The sequence below is a fragment of the Astatotilapia calliptera genome, chromosome 22, assembly GCF_900246225.1.
Source record: "Astatotilapia calliptera chromosome 22, fAstCal1.2, whole genome shotgun sequence".
In the NCBI taxonomy this organism is placed as follows: Eukaryota; Metazoa; Chordata; class Actinopteri; order Cichliformes; family Cichlidae; genus Astatotilapia; species Astatotilapia calliptera.
In genome coordinates this window covers 20187498-20205242 of record NC_039322.1, presented here as the reverse complement: position 1 = coordinate 20205242, position 17745 = coordinate 20187498, and the positions used below count along the sequence as shown (strand labels likewise).

Sequence of the window (17745 nt, the reverse complement as noted above, 5' to 3'; positions counted from 1 at the left end):
GATTGGTTCAGATCTCTAGATTCATGTATGTCCAAATTCCTTTGGAAAAATAAACCCCCACATTTAAGCTTAAAAACACTACAAAAGACCAAGGATAAAGGAGGACTAGAACTGCCTAACTTTCAGCACTACTTCTTAGCCAACAGGCTTCAGTTTATCTCAGGATGGCTAAAACACACCCTCTTAGATGAACCTTGGCTAGATGTAGAACAAGCACTCTGCAATAATCTAGAGATCTCAGACCTACCATTTATCAGCTCAGACATCCAACGACATGAATGCTTTAAAAGCATCAACATCAGCTCTTTTCTGACAGCATGGTGGGAGTTTCTAAAATTGACGGCGTCTTCATTAATCCCATGCAAACGTACACCTATCTGGAACAACCCTGACATATTACAAAACAATAATATGATAAACTTTTCAGATTGGAGTGATAAAGGAATCAAATATTTAGAACATATACTAGAAGGAACAGAATTTATTTCATTTGACAGACTAGTTACACAATATCGGATCAACAAGAAAAGATTTTTAGAATATCAACAAATTAAATCCATAGTAAAAAAGAAATTTAAACCGGGTCAAGTTGAACTACAAACACCACCAAGTGTGGTTCAATTTCTTACTCTTAAAACCCCCAAATTACTATCCAAAATATACAGAATGCTTTCTAAAACAGATGAATCAATATCACTTCCTATTGCAAAATGGGAAGCGGATTTATCAGTTAACTTAGACCTAAACTTCTGGTCTCAGGTTTGCTTAAAAACCTTTCATCTAATTAGAAATCCCAGTCTTCAATTAATTCAATACAAAATATTACATAGAGTGCACTATACAGGTCATCGGATGTTCAAGATGGGCTTTACGTCTACCAACAACTGCTCACACTGCCAAACCAATTCACCGGACAATTACATCCACGCTCTTTGGTTCTGTCCACCAGTTCAGAAGTTTTGGCGCGAGATATGTGAAGACTTATCAAAGTGTCTGAAATGTAACATTCCAACTTCCCCCTTAGTGTGTTTGTTGGGCAGCTTATGGTTTTCACTGCCCTATGCATAGCCAAGAAAACAGTCCTCATGAACTGGAAAAATAAAAATAATCTTAATTCTAACCAGTATAGAAATTATCTATTAGATTACATTAGTCTTGATACAGCCTCTGCCACCACATCAGATCAATTGCTCTGGGCTCCTTTGATCAGCTCCATCACCTAGTGGGGGTGGGGGGTCATAGTTTGGTCCCGCCTTCACTGTTGTGATTGGTGTGGGGGTAGGGACAGGCTTAGGGCGTCGGGGGGTTCCCCGGAGGCATCTTCCTTGGGGGGCTCAACCCGGGGTAGCGGTCATGTCCGGTTAGGGGCTCTGTTGGCTCTCAGGTGACTGTTTCCTCGCGGCTGCGTGCAGCGGGGCTAGGGGAGGGTCTGTGCTGATGGACGTGGGTTACTGACCTGGTAGCCTGGCTGCCCCTGGGTGGGTCCGGGATGGGCGTGAGGTTCTGGGGGCGCTCCGTCTCTGGGCTGGGACCCCGACCGGGCCTCGGGGGCTTGGGTCCTGGTTGGTGTGTTGCCGGGGTTGTGGGCGGGTGGGTGCATGGGGGCCCAGCCCTGGAGCAGGGTGCCGCCGGTGCATCGAGCCACCTGGGGGGCTCTTCAACTGGTGGGGGAGATTGTCACATCTTGCAGGAGCTTTCCTCTCCTCAGGAGCTCCCTCTGCAGGAGGGGGAGATACAGGAGAGGTGGAGGAAGATCTCAGCCTGGGTGTTTATTGTCTTATGTAGTCTGGAAGATGAGTGGATGGTGGGGTGGGTGCAGTTTCTCTGTGGTGGGGTTGGGTGGACTGTTCCGGGCTCTGTGGGGCCGGGAGGCGCTGCTGCACTGGGCCCCGGTCTGGATGGGCCTGAGCCCCCTTTCCCTGGCGGGTCGCGGAGTATGGGGGTGCCTACTGGGGTCAGCGGGGGAGCTGGCCCCAGGGAGGGGTCACTTGCCCCTCCCTTCCTTCCCTCCCCATCTCCAGCTGCCTCCCTCTTCCCGCTCCACCACAACCACCCACACATGCAGGACCTTGGAGTAGGGGTGTGTCACCAGGGTGCAGAGGAGGCTACCCCCCCTCCTCCCCCTGTCCCCTTCTGGCTGCCTCTGCCTCAATTTTATCCCTCAACTTAGACATTCACATTACTCACACTCTCATTACACATACATATAGGATCTTGGGGGTGGGCACGATACACGGAGTCCAAAGTACCATCAGGGTATACACCCCACCCCTGGCGTCGTTTCCCACCTCTCAATTTTAAATACACGTAGACATTGAGGGCTAGCAGGAGGGACCATGCGCTTACCTGCTGCTCTCTGGCAGGTAGCTCCATGCCCTCCTGGGTTTTAAATGCACCTTAGAACACACATGCATCAACACTACAATGAGCGGGTGGAGGGAGGTTTGGAGTCTTCTCTCACCCACATTCTCTGCGACCTGCTGGAGCGGGGGGGCTAGGAGGAGGAGTTGGCCGTCCGACTGCGGTCTGGATTGTGGGGCCTTCCTGCTGCTGCGGAGTCGGGGCGGTCTGCCTCCCCCCACCGCAGGGAAAAGGGTAACACCACCAGGGTCTGGGTGCAGTTCCCCCCTCCAGGGGCAAGGGTACCTAGACCCAGTTTGTAGAGTACGCTTGGGGAGTGTGATCGTGTGTACAACGTCTCTTTATGTCTGTCTCCACGTTGGTTGAGTGTGGAGTAAGTGCATATGAGAGCATGAGGGTGGGAATGGATGTTTGTATCTGTGTGTGCCTGTATGTCTGTGTCTATATGTCAGGTTGGGTGTCAGACGCCACCTCTCTGGGGACATCTCAGGCCCTCCAAGGTTTGGAGGGCTATCTCCCCCTACCACCACTTCCCCTGCCAGTGACGGACTCCCTCAGACATCGGTGCGTTGGTGGTTCTTTGTGTCTGGGGATGGGCGTCCAGGTACACACCGGCTCACTCCTTGGCGGCCGCTTATCTGGGCCTGGAGCCTGGGGCTCGCTCGGGCCACTTCGGAGGTGGGGTGCCCCCGGCCTCTCGGCCTGGGGCTCGGTCACTCAGGCACGGCTGGCTGCTAGCGGAGCTCACGGGCGCGTCACTGCAACTCCCCCTGGCTTCTGCTCCGCGGCTGCTGAGTGAGCCCTCATCTGGGACTCTCCTCAGCTCTTTCTGGGACAGTGGCGCGGCTGCCCCTCTGTTGGTCTTCCTTGGTCTCTTGTGTTCTGGGGGCCTCTGGATGTCTGGAGTTTTGATCTCCTCCACACCTGCTTCATGCCCTGGAGGACGGGGCTGTGGCCCCCCCACACCCTCTAGCAGATCATTACATGAAGGAACCTTTTAAAAAACAAAAAACAAGCGCGTCCATGCTCACAGGTGTACACACGGGTGATCACACCCACAAACTACACCCTTTTTGGCTCCTACCTCAAAGCACACTGTGTTCTGTTGATCTTATGTGCTGCACAATAATGTTTAATATTTAGTATTTACTGTCATATTCCCATATATCATTGTTATGTTGTTTATTCTATTACTCTTGTTCTCTTCTGCTTGTTTTCTTTTTTCTTTCTCAGCAGGTGATCCAGGTGATTGATATATGCATTTTTTTTCTCTGCCCGTTCTGTTGGTTTATGTTTTTTGCCCTTCTCCCCCATCCCTCTTCTCAGCTGTTTCTCTTTCCCTCTTTCTTTCTCCCCTTCTTTCCCCCAGTCAAGTCTGTCCCGTATTCAGTAAGTGAAAATAAAATAAACAATAAAAGGTGAATCAAATGGACCATTACGGCAAGGCTGGGATGGTCAATTTGGTAAAGTAAATCCGTTGGGCATCTTTCTTTGCCTTTAGACAACAATTCTGATGGCAAAAGAGCCAAACGGGACAGGCCAAAAAAAAAAAAAAAGTTTTAAAATAGACTGAGGAAAAGTGTAAAAACAGCGTTAGAGTCAGACAAATCAAAATTTGAAATTCTTATTGGAAAAATATGGATGCTGCATCCTCCAGACTAAAGAGAGGAAGAACCATTAGGTTTGTTATCAATGTTCAAAAGCTTCCATCTCAGATTTTACAGGGATGCACTAGTACCTATGGAATTAGCAGCTTGCAGGTGTCTGCATCTTTTAGAGCAGCATACGTTCCCATCAGAGAAGGCCTTGCATATTTCAGCAAGACAATGCTGAACCGCATCCTGCATCTATTAAAACAGCATGGCTTCATAGGAGAAGAGTCCAAGTGCTGAATTGGAGTCCAGATGTTTCACCAACTGAAAGCGTGTGAGGCATTATGAAATAAAAATAAAAAATAAAAAAAAGCAGCAGCTGGTCTCCTCAGGTCCCGTTCATGGACTGGGATGCTACACAGTGGGAAATATGGCCCTGTCCCAGTGCTTTCAAGAAGTGCTGCAGCTATTCAATTCAAATTGATTTAATTTTTTTTTTGATTGTTTTCTTAAAACGGTACACTTTTTCACTTTCAACATTTTATATATTTTAAAATATGTCTTCATGAGATTTGCAAGTTATTGCATGTTTTTTTCTGCTTCTTGTTTTGTTTTGTTTTGGCTTGGTTTTTTATTTTTTTATTTTTTTTATTATTTTTGGACATATTACACAGCATCCCAACTACTTCAGAACTGCGTTTGTAGATGCGTAGACCAAGGTGTTTCTTATAAATATCACATTTTTTTTTAAAAAAACATATAGAATAATTTAATATAATAATTCAAACTAACTGAATTTTCAATAACTTGAATAAAATTATAATTGCTCTTATTTTTCTCAGGCCGTCGTTTCATACATGGTTATTTACATGCACGTAAATGTAAACATTTTAGTTACACTGTAAAGAAAACTTACAAGAAATCCTTACAAAAATGAATGTTTTGTTCTGGCTCACTGTAAATCAAATTGTGATGCTAAAAATGTGATATGTGGTATCTTTGTTGAACACCTGTTTTTGCTTCCTGTCAACTTCCTGCTTTCAACCAAACTAAACCGAAAACACGCTGACTGGTTCATTCAGCAGCCTAATTAGGACATACATACCTCCTCAAACATATCCTTCAGAGAAGGATAATTAGTAGGGTCAGGAATTTCCTCCTGTTAAATTAGGCTGAAGATGTATGTGCATGTGTTTGACTGTCTTCATCATACACCGCCAGTGACGCATGCTTTCAGGGACCTTTAATACCTGCAGACACTGTGGTAACCATATGTCCTCAGGCTGCTCAGAGAAGTTGTGAAATATGGTTGTTAATATGTTGGTAACAATGATACTGTCTGCGCTCCTGATGCTGCGGGGTCTTGGAGGGTCTGATGTACACGTCTTTGGGAAATCGGTCCGCAGCGGTAAAAACTTGCTCAGCAGCAATGACGGCACATATTCTGTGAGGAAACAGCCGCACCAAGAGGTAAGAAATAATTAGACCCATAACTTGTTAGTAAATGAGTAAAACATGTTTTGTGAACTGATTTAACATTTCAGAAATTGGTTAAAGTGTGAAAACCTCAAATAATCTTCAATTTCTTGAGCTTAAAAATTTAACCATATGGTAATTTTAGCTGATGTACAAGATTGTTAAATGAATAGCTGAGCAGATTTTAAAAAAGGCAACTCAAATAGATCATCTTGGGCTCTCCAAAATTAGCTTTTGCAGACATTGTTTCACTTTTTTGCAGAAAAATATGGGGTATGAGCATAACCTGTGGTGGCAACTAATGATTGCTTTTGCTGTGAATAAAAATTTTTTTTTAATGAATGTGAGAAAAAAATGCCCTTGACCCAGTAGTGAACCAGCAATTGTTTGGCTTGCAAAACTACTGAAACAGTGCATTATGTGCATTATATTTCATCTGATCTCTTGTTTCTAGACTAAAAATAAAATCCACAGGAGCTTAGATCTCGAGAGCTTCAATATACACGTGGCTCCCACCACCAGCAAATTCAGCCTCCCGACCATCGTCAGGTTCTATCCGCCCACTGTCAAACCCCTCCACCAGCACGCCAACATGCCATTGCGCTTTGGGAGACAGAGTCATCCCAGTGATGAAAGGACACCAAACTCCTCTCCCAACCTGCCCCAGAGGTTTGGAAGATCCTGGGTGGCAATTCGAGTGTGTGCAGAGTGCCCGAGCATCAGACGAGCACCGAACCAAGTGCTGTCTCAAAGATTTGAGAGGAATAGTCCCTACTGGAAGCTTCTGAGGACTGTTGCCATTGAACAGTTATTAAACACTGGCTTGCACTGGTAGGTAAATGATGTTCTTAATGGTTTATCTATCTTCAACCTCGGGTGCACTCCTGAGAAGGGATGGGTGTCCCATTGTGCATTTGCAAACAGTGTGCTTTGTTCCTACAGGGCTGAAAACTTTGATTCAACAACTACCTCAGATGAAGAAACAGAGCTGGAAGAAAAAAAGAGTAAATAGTGATTTTTGTCTATAGGGCTCTGTAGGATGTAAATATCAACATTTCTTTATTTTACTGTATAGACAAGCGCTTAAAGTGAAACATTTGAGGAAAATCTTGTATGTCTCTTTAAATAAAGTTACACATATTGTGATGGAAAGCAAATTTTCATATTTCATACTAAGTCACAGAAATTTTTCTCTTACATCTGACTTGACTTTGCACAGTTGACCTAGCAACGGTCATGAGCAATGTTTAAACCTCAGCCCTGCAATCACAAACTGTTCCGTCCTGATCCAAAGGAGTGTCAGTGGGCTGTGCCATTGGGAATAAAACTGATTTACACAAACATTAATATCCTGTGATGGTGGTCCATTCCTCCAGCTAATGCTGTGATTATCTCAGACATTGTTTAAATTTTTTTTCATCAGTTTTGCTTTTCAGTACTTCTTTGGAAAAATCATTTTATTGTTGAATTTTTTTTTAACCTTGCAGTTAACTATGTTAGCACCCGGCATCCACTGAAACCCTGCCGATACAGGAGCAACTTTACGGCATGTGATCCTGCAGTTCAGTGATAAACCACAAGGGGGAGACAAAAACCCAATCAAAGTGGCCACTGTGATCTTTCTGCTCAGCCTCTAGTTTGAAAATTTATTCACTTTTTTCATAATAATTCCAGTAAATATATATTTAATAAAGAAAATATGCTTCCTTGTCTTCCTATAGTGGCGTGTAAATAAACTCCTCGTGTCCTGGAAACCACCAACTATATATGTACGTACTCTGTCAGTAGTGGGGGTATATCAGGGTAATATGTACTATTTCAATGGCCAAAGAGGTTAGAATACTGGTGATTGGTGCAATATCATGAGATAGTTTTAAAAAAAACCTTCTGACATTTTGTATTCAGTGTTTTGTATATCAGTGGCTAGGTTGATGTGGAGGTTAGCGCTGTCACCTCACTGCAAGAATTCAAACCTTCTCAGGGACTTTGTTGGGTTTTCCTCTGGATTCAGTGTAAGTGTGGGGTTAACTGCTTTCTAAGCTGGTTGTAGATGCAGATGTGAGATAGAAAATACTTTGAGAAAAAGTAAATAAACATAACTTGCAATAGCATTAAAGAAAGTATGGCTATCCCGTAGCCAGTTTTACACCCTTTGCATTAGAGCCTTAGCTGGATAACACAACAAATAAAAAAATCTGTTGGCTGGCCTGGACAGTGTGGTTTTTAACAGATGAAAATGAGGAGCTGTGTTTATAAATCCATTATGGTTGCATAATGGTGACAAATGCATTTTAACCTGCAGATGAACCTTCAAACTGCAAGTGGGGATCACTGTAAAAATAGATTTCATAGAGGTGTTTATCAAAAGGAAAATTTATACTTTGTAAGTCTATCTAACACTTTAAAGAGTTATCTTACAAAACAGAAGGCTTATAGGGAAGGAAGTCCACATTAAAGCAAGGCAGTTGTGTTTCTTTAAAATCTTTATTCAATTAATGTAATTTCTTAAGTTCGAGCAGACAATTGCATTACTGTTAGTATTACAGAGTAAAGCAGGGAAGTTAACACATAAAACATTAAGCACACAGAAAACTCACACACTCCCACTGTTTCCTTAGTACTGTGCATCCTGTACTGCGGGCACTATCACTTTGTTAGATAAAACTCTTTATGTCATCCACCGGTTAAAAATTCATTCACACCTTTCTTGATTCACTGGAATGATTCTGAAAATAGTGATACTGATTTTGTTACTCCAGACTGAGGGAAAATGTGACCACCTTGGTTGTGTTTGGTCTCCCTCTAGTGGCCAATCATTGTACCGAATGAATGTCCTACTGAACCACTGCATAGTCAACCACCCCCATTATAAATTTGAGATCTTACTTTCTGAGCTTCAAACTATCCGGCGCAACGCTGAAGCTGAAGCTGAAGCTAAACACTGAACTTCTGTCCAGAGGTATTTCAGCCACAGTCCAATATCTGCAAGTTTTCCCTTTTGTTTATTAACTGTTCATTTATTTGTTTTTTATGTGTTTTTTTGGAGGATAAATGATGGCATAAATCTTTTCTCACTTTGACTTTTTAGCAAAAGCGAGTCAATCTTCCTGTTAAATAAACTATTTTAGATTTTTTTTTCTTTTAAACTTGTTTTTTTTTTTTTGTTTTTTGTTTTTTTGTTTTTTTACATGTTTTTGTTCCCAGAACATCTTGTTCCACATTTCATAACTTGTGCATTAACAGCCTGGAAGTTGGTGAGTGGTTTTTTTGACTCTGGGCTACTGTTACATGTAAATATTTGTGTAGTATATTTCCACTCGCTTCATATGTTACTAGTTTGGGTGTGACTCATTCCAGGTTGCACACTTCGCTTGTGTCTCCTCCCAGCCACTGCACTCAAAAAAATAAGTCATTGGATGAACTCAATTGGACTGATGGCAGGTTTTCCAGGTAATACATCTATTTTGGTCCAACCTAATCTACATACATCATGACAATTCAATTAAATTGAGTCAGTAGAACACAATTTCGTAAATACTGCTAAAATGAAAAAAAGTACATTAAAATGATGTGAAAGGTTTTGGTTGGTCCAACTCAATACAATGTCATTCACTTGAGCTAGATTTTCATTGCATTGAAATCATTATTTTGAGTTCAACTAAATCATAATTTTCATTACCAGAAAACTAATTTAATTATTAAAATAATGACAAAATGAATTTGTTTTTACAACTCAGGTTTATTCACTTGAATTAAAAGCAGAAACAGAATATTTTGTAAATAAACATACATGTCACATGGTCAAATCAACCTTAACAAAAATCAAAGTGCTCACAAAAATGTGCTGACGTACATTTGTAATGAATGTCAAATCTGAATAGCACACACCTCTGTACTACTAGGCAATACTGAAAACAAACTGGAATCTGTAAAATCAGATTTCACTTCAGAATCATTGTATATATTTATAGTGACACTTGCAAATTCACAATGATAACCTACTAAACATTGCAATTCACACCATAGTATGGCAGTCACTGAAGATTTGAAACAACCCAACAATACATACATACATACATACATACATACATATATATATATATATGTGTGTGTGTGTGTGTGTGTGTGTGTGTGTGTGTGTGTGTGTGTGTGTGTGTGTGTGTGTGTGTGTGTGTGTGTGTGTGTGTTTTCATGACGAACATTTTTCTGTTACCAAGGGGGAGGTATTTTAATTAAAAAAAAATCTTTCAACTTTACTTCTCCAAAACCAATTACATGTAAACATTTACAAGCTTATAAGAACGGGAAAACACTGGAAGACACAAAACTTGTCAACATTTTTCTATTACCTTTGCAAATCCCAAAAGCAATCAAAAAGAAAATGGTGGTTACAACCATGAAACTTTTTCTGAGCTAAATCCCCAGTCCTTTCATCCATCCATAGTAGTACAGATTAAAGGTCACATCACTCACAACATAACAGCAGACAAAAATAGACAACTTCCATTTGGCCAAAAAAAAGAAAGAAAAAAAGGTCACAGTTTGAACAAAAGATATAAAAAGGCCAAAATCAACTTTTGTGCTGGGTCTTGTTTGCCTAAGCAAACATCTTCATTTTCATTTACTGCATCTTTGTACTGAGCCTTTGTCCATCCAGATTCATCAAAATCTTCTGACAGAACTCAAAAGTGTACTTGAGGTCATTTGGATAGCTCAGATCAAGTGCATAAATCAGTCCAAAGAGGACGATGAATGCCATGATGACACTACCGAGGTTGTTCATAACTGTAGTACCTTCAATGACAACTCCAACATCCTCTGGCTCCTGAATCCCTTCTCTTCTGATGGTGTAAATACAGTGACAGTTGCTGCAGTGGACCTCAACCGTTCATCCTCAGTGGAGGAGGTCTGAAAAACAGGTTGTTTCAGGTTTAAGGGCTCTGTCACTTGGAAGGGGACATATTATGCAAAACTCAGCTTTTGTATCCTTTTGTGCTGAAACATAGGTCTCTACCGCCTCTATAAACACTCCAAACATAAATAAAACCCGTCAATCTGTTTCCTATCAATAGTTTGGGTTCAGGTATTATGTACCTCCCTTTGGGAGGGGCTTGATATAGAGCAGGAGCTCCTCCAGTGTCTATCAGTGTGTGTATGTGTGTGTGGGCTGGGTCAATTTCCCTTATTTCATCACAATTGGGAACCTTTTGAAACAGCTTGTTTTATGCACATTATTCCTGAAACCAGGAGATTGCTGTAATGGCAGTGACACTAGTTAGTGTCTTGATGCAATCTGCTGTGTTCCTTATAATGAAGACTTTTTACTAATTGGCATAATAAACTGAACTCCATTGGAGTGTTTACTTTCTGAAGTGCCTTGAGATGACTGTTGTTGTGATATACCGCTATATAAATAAACTGAATTGAAACACTGACAGAAAATGGATGAATGTTTTGTCCACATTTACTGTGTTTATAGAGGCAGTAGATACCTACATGGCAGCACCAAAAGAATGAACAATTGAATTTTTGCTGAAACTGTCCCCTTAAAAAGTGCTCTCCAGTGCAAGTTTCAACAATGACTATTAAGAATAATACTATTTCACAATTATATTGTCTTATTTGAATATATGAGCATTTTGCGTGCGATGAACCTAACTCAAATTGAATCTAGAAAAGAAGGTGTGATAAGCGTACCAGATACTCCTTGAACAGTAGGTCTGGATCTTCATTAAAGTAGATCACCAGGCTTTTAAGAGTATGCTCCCTCTTTATGTCGATGTCATCATACTAATGCAAGGGTGGAAAAAAAGGGTGAAAAAAATGGAATTGATTGATTGCATTTAATTGATGGGTTTATCATTAGTACCAACCAAACTACTGATCGCCATGATATCCTTGATCTTTTGGCCCTTTGCTCCTTTGCTCCCCTGAAAAATTTGCATCAGCTTGTCTGTTAAATTGTCCAGCTGAGCCAAGAACTTCGCCTGCAGGGGTTTTGTAGTGATCTGCAGGAACTCTGCATTCACCTGGAAATAAAACATACATAAATATAATAAACTAGAAGTTTAAATACAGACTGCTGAATCAACACACTGAAAGTTGCTAAACATTTGAACCATCAGTGAAGTTTGTCAAGACCTAAACTGTTTTTAGCTGAGTTTAGGAATATATCGCCACCTGTTGCTTTGGCATGTTCCTAGCAGCGTTTTCCTTCATTTTTGCGTTTACCTGTGGACGGGATAATTTTTTAAAACGAAAACGGAAAATCTCCGTTTTCAAAAATACCTGTGTAAGTGTGGACGTAGCCGAAATCTTTTATAATAATAAATAGGTTTGAACGTCATGGGAGTGCGCATTGTGCTGCCTGCAGTTACTCTTCCGGCCACATGGTTCGCTTTTGGTAGCACCCTCAGTAAACTATGTAGTGCTTTTAAAGACACCTCAAAACGATACTTTCTACTAGAAAATGGCATTATATAATAATAAACACAGAATACCATATTTTTAGATTATAAAAAGAAAACAGTAAGAAAGAAGTTAGCTATAGGATATCATCTTTCATTGAGCACAATGGCTAGCTGCTAATAAGCTAGCACACGCTCCGACTTAAAAGTTGGCAGCTACACAATTTCTCCTCTAAAACAAGGCACTTTTGAAAAGACCTGGCTATATTGTCAAAAAAAATAGTATTCAAGCAGAGAAGAGAATGGTAGCACCACCAAAAGTTCAAAAAACAACTGTTACAAGCTTCTATGATAAATAGCATTATAGATTTAGCTGATAAAGAAATACACAATTGGATATATGGAAAAATAATATGTTACCTTACCTGAAGGTGTAGTTTTATCCAAAAAGTACAGAGAGGCCAAGAGCAGCTGCATTCATTTAGGTGATCCTGAAAGAGCGCAAAATTTTCAAAGAAGGCGGACCGTTGTGTAACTCAGTAACTTTGTGTTCTTGTGACAAAGACTGCTTTGAGAGAAAATAATTTAGGTTCACCACACGAATAATAATTGCAGTAATGCTGGAGTGCTACATTTGTGTTGAATGAGATTAAAAATAATGTTTAAGCTTAAAGAGGGGCTTGAATTGATTTCTTTGAGTTTACAAATACTTAAGTGCAAAAATGTACTCCTCCTACCCCCAGTGCCCCAACAAACTCATTCATTTTGTGTTCAGAATCAGCCTCTGCTGGTTTTGAATAATTTTAGGTTTACACAAAGAAAATCAAATTAATTTGGTATTTTTTAATTGCATTTGTGAACAACTAACATAATTTGCATGTGTTCTTTCACTGAAAAAAAGGGACTGGCCATCTCTTGGATTTATGTAAGCATCTTGCATGCATTTAACACAATTGCCTCATGTTTTAAAGTTAAATGTAACTATATAGTGTAAAAACTACATGATATGCAGAAAGGGTGTATTAAATTGTTCATATCATGTTCAGGTGAAGTAAGTCAATAAGATAGCAACGTTAAATCTCGTGAAACCACGCGTGATTTCATCTCGCGGGCTTTGGATCGTGGTTTAAAAAAGGCATCCATCTCAGTCAAGTCGAGCAGCCAACTCTACGTTTTTGGTATGTCTTGATTTTTTGAATTCATTTTTACCATATTTCAGCCAAATGTAGTTAAACGTCTAGAGTGTCGCCATGTAACATGCTAAAAAAGAGCCGTTAGCTTATTTGCTGTTTTATCTGTTGTCAAAGAATTGGCGCTTTTTCATTTGAATTTGTCTTTGGCACAAGAGCCGTAATATCACATTAAACCTAATTACGAGGCACTCATAACATAATTTGGTTTTCTGTGTGAATAGATTTGTCAACTGACTCTTCAGTTACATTGTGTATTTACTGCACCGTGGTGTTAGTGAGATTTTGGACATTGAACAGCTTTAGCTAATATCATCAGCGGCATTATGCTAGCTTACATCCCTACCCCTCCTGCCCTCACCTGCTGTCCTTTTGTTTTTGTTTTTGTTTTTTTTGCTGCACATTGAGAGATGACCTCTATTCTGCATTTCACCAGGAGTCAGCTGATGGATTGTGGGTTCAAGGTGTTATGGTAAGAAAGTATATTCTATTTTCGTTTCTGTAACTTAATTATAATAGGTTTTTTATAATTATTAGGTGCATGCATACTCACCCTATTAATACAACTGAGAGATCCAAAATCTGCCATAGGTTTAACTTATACCTGTATGTATTGCCAGAAAGGTGATTACTGGACTCGCATTAATGCACACTTGAACTGAAATGAGGTTGTAACTTGTGGGTTGTTGGGTTGCAAATCAGAAACAAACATCTTTGGATTTTTTTTAATCCCATAAGATCTGGAAACACAGTTTTTATTCAACAAAACATTACTGATTAACCAAGCACAGTGCCTGCTGTTATTTCAAAAATAATTTTATGTCATTTCAGATAAAATGCAGCATTCCAGTGCATCCCAACCATGCCTTTACAGTCAAGGTTTCTGACGGAGCTGAGTTTTTCTCTGACAGTCTGCTGAAAGTGTTTGCAAAGTGATCGGGGGAACAGGGCACAAAGCTAAAGGATGTAGCTGCCATAATGACAGTAAGAACTTTAAAATTCTTTAACTACAAAGTGTATATGTATTGCATTAGGTCAGTAAAAGATTTTTATGCTACTTCCATTGAAACAGTCAACTATTACCTGTGAGTAATGATTCCACTAAAAGGATGCCATAATTTTCGTCATGCATTTACTGGCCCACTGAGAAAAAATTATCTTTTTGTTAAAAATAAATGTTCTGGAAACTATATATCCATAAAGTTGATGTCAAACAGGAACTTTTGATATTGCTTTGTAGATGCTGGTGTTGCATGTTGACTGGTTTAAAAAGTCAAGAGTTTTTGTCTGGGATCATTTTCTTCTGTGCTACTGAAAAGTTCACAAATCTCTGTTTTCTTTGTTATAATAGTCAAGGATGACATTAATGCTCGGAGTCCCTCATCAAAGTGCTCCGCATCTGTGTGAAAGACAATTGCAACATCTTTGTGCAGGAGTTCATGGTGAGTGTTTTATGAGTAGATTGTGGCTTTGCAACATTTAAAAATGCATTTAGTTATCCACTTGATCCTCATTGGACTGGTTAGGACCAGTAGTCCTCTTTAATAATTTGAAGTTCACATGAGGCCTGGTAGTGAACTCGGCCGCCGGCCCTTGAGGCCCCATCCCCACCCCTGTATTAGGGGTCACATCAGTGTGAAAAAACTTTAAATTTGTCATTCTAATGAACAAAGGAAAATCCGACCAATATTTATATTAGCTTTTGTTTGAAAAAATGACCAACTGACCAACAGCTAACCAAATTGTGGGGCTGAAAGTCTAAATTCTAACATCTTCTGAGTGACATAACCTGGATTTCTGATGGGCCGGTGTCTTTCTAACAAAAACTAATGTAAAGCATTTGAAATTATTATGTTTTTCACCCTCTCTTAGAAACTCTGTTAGACCATGAATGGCAGCATGGCAGGCCACTCTTTGGCTATAGCTATTTACTATGTTGCTTGCATTGGTTTAAATTACTCTAACATTAGAACTGGTAGATTAAAAAGAGATGAGTTTAAAAAGGAATCTTAAAGAAATGTTTTGTGTTTAACCAGGACTTGACTGAGGCCACTGCACAGATTGAGAAAACCACAATGAACATCTGTCTCCAGAGGATGCGGCAGGCAATGACTTTTCTGATGTTGTTCTTCAAGATCTGGATAACGTGACCTTTGCAGTAGCCATGCTGTTTGGACCTTTTTTATTCCTTCAACATGAGCTACCCATCACAACTCTGCTACACTTTTGAGGTGATTCAATGGGTGGTAATGGAGTTGGATGCAACTCAGCTCTCAAGAAAAGCTCACAACTAAGACAAAACTGCTCCTGCAACGAAGCTCACTGTTATGCATGTGAGGTGACCAGCTCTAGGTGAGAGGACATTTAAATCTCACACTTGTTCTGCTGCATTTTTGAAGCTCAATTCCAGGAACGGATCGCAGGGTTCATTTTTATATACTCTGCAACTGCCATGAGGACGAGCCGTTTTTTGTTGTTGTTTGTTTTTCCTTTTGCTCTGTACAAGTTCTGTTTGTCTGTTTGGCAGCATTTTTTAATTTCTCTTTGTATTTTTTCTTTCTTTTACTAGTGAAGAGATGTAGCGTGAACAGTTATGCAGTCTAAATATCCCATATGGGTCGTGTGAAATGGTATTTTCAGTTTCATTCAGTTGAAGTAAAGAACGTTGAATATTTCTAAGTGTGCTGTTTTGAACCAAGATGTCACAGTATGATCAGTGCTGTAATTTTTGACAGTCACTGTATCAATGTTATTTTTGCATCTCTTGAATAAAGTTTTTGACCTGCAAGTGCTAATTTCTTTAGTTATTGGGGTAAAATGGGTAGTGTTAATAGGAAGGTGTTTGCCAATTCAGTAACCTAATTTAATGTTAATGGAAACTAACATTACCTCAAATTGTTTAGTTATAATTGTTGTTTAACTGAATCTTGATGTCAGAGGCCTTAAATAGAATGTTTTGTATTGTTCTTTCCCAACATTTTTCAAAAGAAACAGTCCAATTTCTTTGCTGTGATTGATTCCAGAGAACACGGAAGAACTGACATTATTTAACTGTTGATTTATATAGATTCAGTAGAGGAGTAATGTCAGTTTAATTCTTTACCTACTGCAGTGAAATTAGACATTTTGTTTTGAAAGGTTACTGGTGGATGCCAGCAACCATCTTGGAAGAGAACAATACAATCTGTTATAAGGCCTCCATTTGAAAATTGTGTATTTGATACTAGAATATAATAGCAAAATGTAATTTGAAGATAACATGTAGTATTTAAGTGACCAAGTAGTATTGGGTAAAAGTTATTGAATCGTGTTGGGATAACGTGAGAAAATTGTGAAGGATTAAAATATTCCAAGAGCTCAAATTACTTCATCAAAACATGTTTAAGTCACATTTTATCAACACAAATTGCACAGGTTTATTGAACATGAATAAATTGTGTTAATTTAACTCAATTGTTTAAGTTGCTGCCAAAGCAAAACATCTGTGTGCAACAAATGTCCACCATTGAATTAAGTAAATCCAACAACATATTTTTTTCAGTGTTGAAAGGAGGACCTGAATCTGTTTTTTGAGTGTGGTAATGGGGGATGTCAAGAAAGGAAAGAAAGTGTTTGTGCAGAAATGCTCCCAGTGCCGCACAGTGGGAAAGGGGGAGAGCCACAAGGTGGGGCCCAACCTGTGGGGACTGTTTGGAAGGCAGACAGGGCAAGCACCTGGCTACTCCTATACACAGGCCAACATTGATACAGGTACCATTGCTGTGCAGAACTCACCTTGGTTAGACTGACAGATTGATTGATCTCCATGCATCTCAGCTTTGTGAAGCTTTGTGTCTGAGTCTTTTCTATGTGAAAAGATGCAAATCAGATTGGTGGAAAATTAAAGCGGAGTGAATAAGCCAGTGCTAGCTTCTTCTGTGAAAAAGTCAATCATAATCAATCTATCCTCTAAGAACTATTTCTTCATCTTCAGCTGCTCCCTTTAGGGGTCGCTACAGTGAATCATCTGCCTCCATCTCATTCTATCCCTCAGCATCATTTTTCTTTTATGCCATCCCCCTGCATGTCCTCACTACATCCACAAATCTCCTCCGCAGTCTTCATCGTCTTCATATTCAACATCCTGACAGAACAAACCTTCATAATCTTATAAATTTCAGTAGAGCTTTGAATGTGAATTGTAATCTGCATTTTAACTCTTCTGTACTGGAATTTATGGGAGTTTTCCCTTGGAGTGCTCAGTAGTGTGTATATTTCTGCTATAATATTAAGAAAGGATATGTTTCCCATACCTGATGGCCAGAGCAGCAGGCCTGAACAGGTAGCACAGTAGCCAGCATTCTTCTCCGATTCACCGATTTTAATCTCAAAGAATTAATTTAATTATTGTGTTTTCTTTTTTAGATATTGTATGGGATGAAGACACAGAAAATCCAAAAAAGTACATTCCAGGCACCAAGATGATCTTCAGTGGCATCAGAAAGAAAAAAGAGAGAAAGGATATTATAGACTATTTAAAAGAAGCTTATGAGGCGCATAAACTACTGCTGATCGATGCTTGTGTGGAACATTGTTAGAACTTTGTTTTCTGTTAACACATAAGTGTTTTCTGTTTAGATGTATCAATTTGGGCAGGCTTTGTGTAAGAGGTTTTTAATCATCTTTTCAAACCACTGGGTGTTACAGACTTCGATCGTTACAGTGCTGCTCTTTACTTTC

General features: G+C 39.9%; 2 protein-coding genes across 2 annotated transcripts; both read left to right on the top strand.

The window, feature by feature from the left end:
* Positions 1 to 5125: 5125 nt before the first annotated feature.
* Positions 5126 to 6741, top strand: npvf (neuropeptide VF precursor). The gene is made up of 3 exons (XM_026156932.1): positions 5126 to 5423; positions 5884 to 6260; positions 6372 to 6741. Exons 1-3 carry the CDS (start codon positions 5259 to 5261, stop codon positions 6439 to 6441), a joined length of 612 nt encoding a protein of 203 aa, XP_026012717.1. The 5' UTR covers positions 5126 to 5258; the 3' UTR covers positions 6442 to 6741.
* A 9866-nt stretch (positions 6742 to 16607) lies between these two features.
* On the top strand, positions 16608 to 17603 carry LOC113015255 (cytochrome c iso-1/iso-2-like). The gene is made up of 2 exons (XM_026157203.1): positions 16608 to 16776; positions 17431 to 17603. Exons 1-2 carry the CDS (start codon positions 16608 to 16610, stop codon positions 17601 to 17603), a joined length of 342 nt encoding a protein of 113 aa, XP_026012988.1.
* The last annotated feature ends 142 nt before the right edge of the window (positions 17604 to 17745 follow it).